At 47.5% G+C, this 9,734-nt stretch overlaps 1 protein-coding gene across 1 annotated transcript in view; it reads left to right on the forward strand.

The window, feature by feature from the left end:
• Nucleotides 1-9,256, forward strand: part of LOC130078833 (fibrinogen C domain-containing protein 1-like) — a 120,554-nt gene extending 111,298 nt beyond the window's left edge. The window contains exon 6 of the mRNA XM_056244530.1: nucleotides 9,137-9,256. Within this exon, the coding sequence (XP_056100505.1) occupies nucleotides 9,137-9,256 (120 nt within the window). The remainder of the gene's footprint in view (nucleotides 1-9,136) is intronic.
• The last annotated feature ends 478 nt before the right edge of the window (nucleotides 9,257-9,734 follow it).

Genomic DNA, 9,734 nt, shown 5'->3' on the forward strand with positions numbered 1-9,734 from the left:
CAGCAGTGAGAGGAGGAGGCCCATTCAATTGCGCGTTTAAATAGTGGGTGGGGACAGGCGCTGATTACCTGATGAACTGCAGGTTTGGTACATAACGCTGTTTCACATCAAGCGCTTTCTGCATCTTGGCCATGGCGCTATATACGCTGCGTTCGCAAATGTACGTACATCTGGCCCAGAGTCAATTAAATGAATCGTTTTTCAAATGAGTCATAAGCCGTTTCGTCGTGACGTCAAGAGGAAACATTAGAATATTGCCCGCCCACGTATTGCACGCGCAGACACCAGGGAAAACTTGAACTCAAACCAGCAGCTGATTCTTGTGGATAGTGGACAGCATCATGTCGAGAAGACGGCGCTGTGCTCTATAATGTGAAGGTAAAGCCAGTTTTTTTTTTTTTCACTGCCCAAGTACGAGCTTGTGAAGAATCAGTGGTTAAAATTCATCTTTACCACGATATCACAGCAGTGTAATACTAAACTTTTGCTGTGTTCCCTTTATTTTACTGACGACTGCTTCTCAAATCTCAGATTTCAATGCAGGATTCGCAAACTGCTTGCTCTTGAAAGATGATGTTCAAAAAACTTAGTTTTGAGTTTTATATTGTGTAGGTCTCCTGCTAACTGGCTAACTCATGTTATCACTGTCTTACTGAAAGCTGATCAGCTGTGGGCCACTATTACCTAAAACTGTCTATTAATGCAGATTGTCTGTCGTTCTCACTACTTTGAGGAAATATTTGTTTTACCAACATTTATGTTACATCAAATCATTCACTCTAGAACTCGGCTAATGTACATTACATACATGCACTGTTATTGATACAGTTTCCACGTATTCACCGCATTGTATTAGAAAAATACTCGGTAAATAAATTACTACAAAATAATCAGTTTGTTGATGGACATGCACTTGTTAATGCCGATGGTGAGGAATTACAGTTGCAGCATCTTATAAAGTAACTTACCTCAAACTGACTGAGTAGTGTATCACTGTGAAACGTCGTGCTCAAGTTGTCCTTGTGATGGAGGTTCGGGTTGAAAAACTATCTCTTCCAGTGTTTCATCATCGGACTCGCGCTCACATTAATATAGTCAAATCGACGTCATTGTTCGTTACTGTGTTTAGTTTACGGTGTATGAAGCCTCAGGAGAAGCCAAGGGGGTAACCCACCAGCCGGAAACTGAAGTCTCCCCGGGGGCCGCCATTGGCTAACAAGCCTTCACCTGCTGTTAGCATTCCATTGACTCCCATTCATTTTGGCGTCACTGTGACAGCGAATAACTTTACATCTGAGGGGTTTAAAGACTCCATTTGTCCATTGTTTATTTCTAAAGAAACACACGACAATGTATAAAAGGCTCCATTACCTTGTATCTTACGTTATGGCCCCTTAGAAGCAGTTTTTGTAAAAATAGGCTAACGATTGGGTCATAACACGCGACTCTCTGTCGGACAGTAGAGAAATTACCGTATAGACAGAAGTAGAAGCTCACACGCAATCGGGGGGACGTGGAGGCATAAAGGGAGAAGCCCATAGAGAGTCATAAAGTTGCTCCTGCTGCTAGCTCATGAACAACTAATACTCACGCTAGGGCTGTCGCGGTGAAGGAATTTCCCTTGCGGTAATTTTGAGTGGCTCAATAGCGCGATATACGGTATTACCGCCATTTATTTATTTATATTTATTTGTTGCTATAAATACGTGTTATGACATGGTCAGCATACACAAAAACAATGTAACCAATGTAACCGAAACTAAACAGCGTCTCTGCGCATTGAAAGACTGTCACTCAGCGCGCAGTTACATTGTTATGCCAACGGACTGTCTTTGAGTGAGTCATTAAACCGTTCATTCAACGAAAACGTTCAAAAAAGCTGATTCCTTAAATGATAGATGTAATGAAACAAGGCGTTAATTATTTTTTTTAAATTTGAGCTCCACTTTTCAAGGCTCAGCTGGCCAGCAATGCTTCACTTTTGGGCAAAGCTGAAGCAATGCTTTACTTAATAGAGACCAATGCGTGACTCGCTGCTTTCCCCCCACGGCTTCCTCGCGCTGTGTAATGCTGACCAGCGCTGACGCCATTCATGGTAAATACCCTTACACGTTAAAAGGATGATACGACAAATATTTCGCTTTCCTTGGAAACGGCAACCTTTTCACGAATATACATGACTTGACTTCAAAGACAGACGGAGGTAATCGCACACGCTCAGGCGATCTCATTCACTGTCTGTTTAGGCTTAAGTCCAAATCCACGAAGCCTCTGTACAAATCACCATGATAAACAGTCTTGTTATCATTATTAACTTATTTAACATTCAATACACATGGTACGAACTACGAAGGGTGGCCTTATGAAAAAAGAAAACGCGGTTGCTGCGGTTACTTGCATTCCTCTGCGGTTGGCCTGTCAGTAGCGCGGTACCGCAATATTGCGGTTATCGCGACAGCCCTAACTCACGCTCTCCGGCTCTGCAAGATTCGGAAGGGAATGATTCAGATTCCACTTGGCACAGCTACTAGAAGACGTACAACTGTGAGACAGGTTGCTCACGTCACATCTACGTCGTCAAGCTCAGTTTGAGCCTGCGCAGTGCGCTTGGCAATCAGGAAGTGTGTGCTTCTAATTGACTTCACTTTTCTCCGTTGAAGTCTATGGGGTCGCTGTGTCCATTTCTTTTACTGTCTATGGGACAAGCAGAGCTGACGTTGTTATGGCAATGGGCGTTTTTATTTTCGACGTGCGCGCTGTACACGGTAGGCCAATCACAACAGACCGAGTTGTCTGGCCAATCAGAACAGAGTAGCTCACGGAAAGGAGGGATTTAGAGGGATTGATTCATTTGATGAGTCGTTTGAGAATCATTGAAAATGTGATGATGTGCAAATGTATATGTTGTAAAGTTGACAAGATGGGGGTGGTGGATGGAAGAAGAACACAGGGTTGGCAGTTTGGAAACTCGTGGTTTTTATTTAACTCTTCTCAAAATGAAACAAAAGCTTGCGCACACAGCGCCTTCACCGTATCTCAATACAGCATAAAATAAAGTTGCTTAAATCAGCAATTCTCCTTGTCTCCGTCCGTGTGCACGAGTTCCCAGGTCTCTCTCTCTCAAACATTCTCCGTGGATCCTCTTTATCCAGTCTCTCCACACCAATCACTGCAATTAGACACAGGTGTTCATCATTTGCACTTAACCCACTTACAAGCCGCTCGTTTCCTACCTCTCTCTCTCACTACAGTACCAGCTGGACCACGCCCCCCTTGCCACATACCCCCACCACCCGACTCAGGCCGGGGAGCCATCCGGCCTGCAGTTCCCCCCCCACCTCCATTTCTGGAGAGGAAGTCGGCTACCACCATTTGGGCCCCCGGCCTGTGGATCACCTTAAACTTAAAGGGTTGTAATGCCAGATACCAACGGGTGATCCGCGCGTTGGTATCCTTCATGCGGTGGAGCCATTGGAGAGGGGCGTGGTCCGAGCAGAGGGTGAATTCCCGCCCCAGGAGATAGTATCGGAGGGTGAGGACGGCCCATCTGATCACCAGACACTCCTTCTCAATGGTGCTGTACATGGTCTCTCTCTTTGAGAGCTTACGACTGATGTACAGCACCGGCCGCTCTTCACCCCCTACCTCCTGTGACAGGACCGCACCCAGCCCTCTGTCTGAGGCATCCGTCTGCAAAATAAATGGGAGAGAGAAGTCAGGAGAATGTAAGAGCGGCCCGCCACATAGAGCAGCCTTTACCTGGGTGAAAGCCTGCTGGCACTGCTCCGTCCACTGGACCGGATCTGGTGCCTCCTTTTTAGTGAGGTCAGTCAGCGGGCTGGTGAGGTCCGAATAATTAGGCACAAACCTTCTATAATATCCCGCCAGCCCCAGGAACTGCCTCACCTCCTTTTTGGTCTTGGGGCTCGGACAGGTCGCAACTGCCGCTGTCTTGTCAATTTGGGGACGCACCTGCCCGTGTCCCAAGTGGAAGCCCAGATACCTGACCTCCACCCGCCCAACCGCACACTTCTTCGGGTTGGCCGTCAGCCCCGCCCCTCTCAGCGACCTCAGGACCGCCCGCAGATGCTGCATATGGCGCTGCCAGTCATTACTATAGATGATAATGTCATCCAAGTAAGCAGCGGCATATGCAGCATGGGGCCGGAGAATCCGGTCCATGAGCCGCTGAAAAGTGGCCGGAGCCCCGAACAACCCGAAAGGAAGAGTGACAAATTGGTGTAATCCAAACGGCGTGGTGAAAGCGGTTTTTTCTTTGGATAGAGGAGATAAGGGGATCTGCCAATATCCTTTAGTTAAATCCAGTGTCGAATAAAATCGAGCAGTACCCAGCCAATCAAGTAATTCGTCAATACGTGGCATTGGATAGGCGTCGAATTTCGACACAGCATTCACCTTGCGGTAATCCACACAGAATCGGACGGAGCCGTCCGTTTTGGGTACAAAAACTATCGGGCTCGCCCAATCACTGTTGGATTCCTCTATCACCCCCATTTCTAGCATTGCCTCTAATTCAGACTGAACAACCTTTTTTTTGTGCTCAGGTAATCTATATGGCCGGCTGCGCACTACGACACCTGGCTCTGTCTCAATGTGGTGTTGAATGAGGTCCGTTCGACCAGGCAGGGGCGAGAACACATCCGCAAATTCTGCTTGCAACTTGGCTACATCAGTGAGCTGGGACGGCGAGAGGTGATCTCCTCCTGAAACCAGAGCCAAAGATTGAGGTTTTGTGTTTGCTTCTGGCCCGAGATCTTCCTCTCCGCTCACCGCCGTCGCCAGCATCACTGACTCCGCCTCATTCCATTTTTTAAGGAGGTTGAGATGGTAAATTTGATGTGCCCCGCACCGGTCTGTGCGAACCACCTCATAATTGAGATTTCCGACTTGCCGTGTGACCTCAAACGGTCCTTGCCACTTTGCGAGTAATTTCGAGCTAGAAGTGGGAAGTAATACGAGAACTTTCTCTCCCGGTGCGAATTCGCGTAATCTAGTTCCCCTGTTGTATAGCCGGCTTTGTTTGTCCTGAGCCTGTAACAAATTCTCCATGGAGAGCCGCCCCAAAGTGTGGAGTTTTGTTCTCAGTTCCAGGACATACTGAATTTCATTTTTACTGTTCGAAGGTCCGTCCTCCCAAGCTTCTCGCAGGACGTCCAGCACCCCGCGGGGCTGGCGTCCATAGAGAAGCTCGAATGGGGAAAACCCAGTGGAGGCTTGCGGGACCTCGCGCACAGCAAACAAGAGGGGTTCTAGCCATTTATCCCAATTTTTGGCGTCTTCGTGAACGAACTTACGAATCATGGTTTTCAAAGTGCGATTAAATCGTTCCACCAGTCCGTCTGTTTGTGGGTGGTAGACGCTGGTGCGAATCGATTTAATGCCCAATAACTCGTACAGCTCGCGGAGAGTCCGTGACATAAACGCCGTGCCTTGGTCGGTGAGAATCTCCTTTGGGATTCCCACCCGGGAGATAAAATGAAACAGGGCGTCCGCCACACTCTTCGCAGAGATGCTGCGGAGTGCCACTGCCTCCGGGTATCGTGTTGCATAGTCCACTAGAACTAATGCAAAGCGATGCCCACGTGCAGACCGTTCTAATGGCCCGATGAGGTCCATACCAATTCTCTCGAAGGGGACCTGCATCAAAGGGAGAGGGCACAAAGGTGCTTTTGGAGCGACCGGTGGGTTAACCAACTGACATTCACGACACGACGCACACCACCGGCGTACGTGCTCATGAATGCCCGGCCAGAAAAATCGAGTCATTAGACGGTTTAGTGTCGCCGCTTGTCCTAAATGACCAGCCATTGGATTACAGTGAGCCGCCTGGAAAAGCATTTCCCGACGGCTTTTTGGTACCAACAATTGGGTTGTATCCTGTTTGAGCTGAGTGTCTTGGGTCACTCGATACAACCGATCCTTTATCAGAGCAAAATAAGGATAGACGAGCGGTCGATCCGGTTGGAGCAGCTGACCATCGATAGAACGGACCTGTTCAAAAGCGTTTTTGAGCGTTTCATCCTGGGACTGTTCCAGGGGAAAATCATCGTGCTGTGTAAGAATGGTTCTCTCGATAGCACTCCGTTCCCCTGAATCAGTAACCAGTGGTCCTGGTTCAGTCTCTCCCACCTGAGTGACCGCCCCCCTTCCCCGCTCTATATTTTCCCAAGAGACATCCGCACCTAAATATCCCAATAATACCCTAAAACCCGGCCAATTGGTTCCCAAAATGAGCGGATGTCGGAGGTGTGGATTAACCGCCACCTCCACCCTATGTTTTTGTCCCCGAAATTGAATATCCACTGGTACTATAGGATAACTCACCACATCCCCGTGCACACACCGTACTTTAACCATGCGGCTCGTATCCAATGCCCCCGATTGAATCACGCTTTGATGTATTGAGGTTTGGTTACAGCCTGAATCGACCAAAGCCTGATAAGTACCCCCCTTAATACTCACAGGTACTTGGTACAGGCCAGCTTGATCGGGGGCAGCCTGTGGAGTGTCCGGGACCCGGACTAATGTCCCCACCTCCATCTCCGGACACCGGTCAATAAAATGCCCTGGGTCCCCACACCGCCGACAGGCCGGCCCAGGCCTACCCGCCGCCCTAGTGGTAGAAAGTGGGTTAAGGGATTGATGTGGAGAGAGAGGAGGTGGAGAGCCAGACATAGAAAACCCGCCGGGTGGTCCCGAGCCCCTCGGCGGTGCGCGCTGGCCAGCCGACAGTCCTGCTGGTGGTCCACTTTTCCAGCGGGGCATCGGACGCGGCGGGGCACCTGGCCGGGACCTGGGTAAAGGGATAGGTTTAAAGGAGGAGAGAGAAACAGATGGGAGGGGTCCGCCAACCCCTGGGCACGCCACCATTTGATCCTCTGCCAGGTGGATGGCCTGGTCCAGCGACGTCGGTCGGTGGCACTGGACCCATTGTGCAGTTTCCCTTGGCAGACGGGCGACGAACTGCTCCAGTACCACCAGGTCGAGGATGTGATCGACGTCGCTCCCCTCGGCCATCAGCCATCTGCGGCAGGCGTCCCGGAGCTGTTGCGCCATCACAAAGGGTCGGCCGTTTTCCCCCAGCTCCACAGATCGGAAGCGTTGTCGATGTTCCTCGGGGGTGCGGCCGACCCGCTGAAGGATGGCGCATCGAAGATCTCCATAGACCAGGAGGTTGGCGACTGGTAGCTGCTGTGCGGCGATCTGGGATTCCCCTGACAGCAAGGGAATGAGCCGCACTGGCCAGTCCGTTTGGTGCCACCCACATGCCTCTGCGGACTTCTCAAACAAATCCAAAAATGCCTCAGGATCGTCCTGAGGGCCCATCTTCTGCAGAGGCATATGCTGGGGCGGGGTCGATGGTGGTCCCGCGGCCCGAACCTCCCGGTCCATCCAGCCCCGGAACAACTCCCGGTCCTCCTGCTGGGCTTGGACAATCACCCGGAAACATCTTTCCTAATCGTCCCTGAGGCCCAGCAGAGCTTGGTGTTGTTCCTGGTGCAGCCCCGCGAGAGATTGAATTACCTCCGCAAACGGCGATCCTGGCACGGACATGTTGGCGGCGGGCCTCGTTCTTCTTCACACCCGGGTTTCGGCACCAGTGTTGTAAAGTTGACAAGATGGGGGTGGTGGATGGAAGAAGAACACAGGGTTGGCAGTTTGGAAACTCGTGGTTTTTATTTAACTCTTCTCAAAATGAAACAAAAGCTTGCGCACACAGCGCCTTCACCGTATCTCAATACAGCATAAAATAAAGTTGCTTAAATCAGCAATTCTCCTTGTCTCCGTCCGTGTGCACGAGTTCCCAGGTCTCTCTCTCTCAAACATTCTCCGTGGATCCTCTTTATCCTGTCTCTCCACACCAATCACTGCAATTAGACACAGGTGTTCATCATTTGCACTTAACCCACTTACAAGCCGCTCGTTTCCTACCTCTCTCTCTCACTGCAGTACCAGCTGGACCACGCCCCCCTTGCCACAGTATATTATGAGGAAATTAAACTTTTTTTTTTTACCTTTGATGCATGTAAACATGTTGTAGGAGACTCCACAACAACATTAGGAAACTTTAAAATAGCATAATAGGGGCCCTTTAAAGCCCGTTTTCTCAAAATGACTTTTCTCCAAGTCCGAAATCCCCACTTCAGTAGCACCCATATACACTAAACTTTCCAGTCTTGTACCTAGTTATATTATGAAGACATTTACAGAGGGATTTGTAAATATATTATTCCTTGCCTGATTTATAACATTTTATTCCAAAAAACATGGCGAAAATATTTTTTTTAAGGCTATTGACAGTATATTCTGATTTACAGGATAACAAAAGTAGATATCCATAAATCCCTCTGTATTTTTTTCCCATCTAATATGTGAACACAATGAAAAAAGAATTTTGAACCTGGCTTTATCCAATACTCAGATTTGCATTATATGCAAATTAGCACATATTTAATTAGATGCATAATTTGCATATTTAAACATTAAATTACAAAAAACTTGTAATACATTTTTTTCTCATCTTAATGTGGGTAATCAACTGGGAAAGTTTCATGGTGATATCTGCTAGTTAAAAAAATGACCCTATTCGCCTTTAGTGTCTCGCCTTAAAACAGTGCATCAATCAAATTAAAGTAATTATTAGTTTTGAAAACATGCCACTTACCTAGAGGGATTAAAGATACTCAAACTTTTGGCACTGTACAGTATGTGTTGTGGATGTGTCTATACGCAAATTAATAAAAAGCTCTTTACTCTTTTGAGTCACTTTTGACTAGATCAAGATATCCTACCTCATTAAATAATATTATTCTTATAAGATCAGATGCTGAGCTGTTCCATTATCATGTTTGTTCAGGTGACATATCAGTCTCTACTGAGATAGTTTGATTTAACCATCCACGATTATCACGGATTTACTCTGAGGAAGACCATTGAATTCATACAGTAGTTTTACTTAATTCAAAAACATTTTCCTTTGTGTGAAGCCACATTAAGATCAGTCATTAAAAAAAAACATAATATCTACCCTGCAACCCACTAAAAAGGTTTTGATCACACATTTTCTATTTTAATTGGTTATGCATCATTCTGTTATGCTTTGTGTGTGTGTCAGGTGATCCAGCGCAGGGAGGATGGGTCTGTGAACTTCTTCAGGGAGTGGGACTCCTACAGAGAAGGATTTGGCAAAATCACTGGAGAGTACTGGCTTGGTAAGTTGTGTCTGTGTATGTGAAAGAGAGGAAGCCCGTGAGCATAAACTGTGATTAGTGTAAAAAGCTGCCAACACCTGCACGCCCTCTCAAGCACAGAAACACAGGCAATTACACCCTTAGGTGTTTTCACACCTTTGGATACACTGTAATTCAGCACCAGGTACTCACTGTCCATCTGTCCGTCAGTCCATCCATCCAATTATCTATCCATCTGTCTGTCTGTCTGTCTGTCTGTATTGTCCCTTACATGCATTTATTTGTTGGTCCATCCTAGAAACTGAAAAGCACTGAATTAGAGTGCTAAACATCTATCTCCACATGATCACTGGATGAACAGCATCAACTATTTCCCTCTGCTTTTCTTCCACTCCATGTAGCAAGCAGGAATCAAATCAACAAGAAAGCCCAAATTGCCATGTTTACCATTTTTGCAAGCCAAAATGGCTTTTGACAGCCAAAGCTCTATAATCAAGCTCTTAACCTGCAGAGAGGTTTAAA

This window comes from Rhinichthys klamathensis, unplaced genomic scaffold, assembly GCF_029890125.1.
Source record: "Rhinichthys klamathensis goyatoka isolate OS25496 unplaced genomic scaffold, OSU_Roscu_1.1 h1tg001000l_1, whole genome shotgun sequence".
In the NCBI taxonomy this organism is placed as follows: Eukaryota; Metazoa; Chordata; class Actinopteri; order Cypriniformes; family Leuciscidae; genus Rhinichthys; species Rhinichthys klamathensis.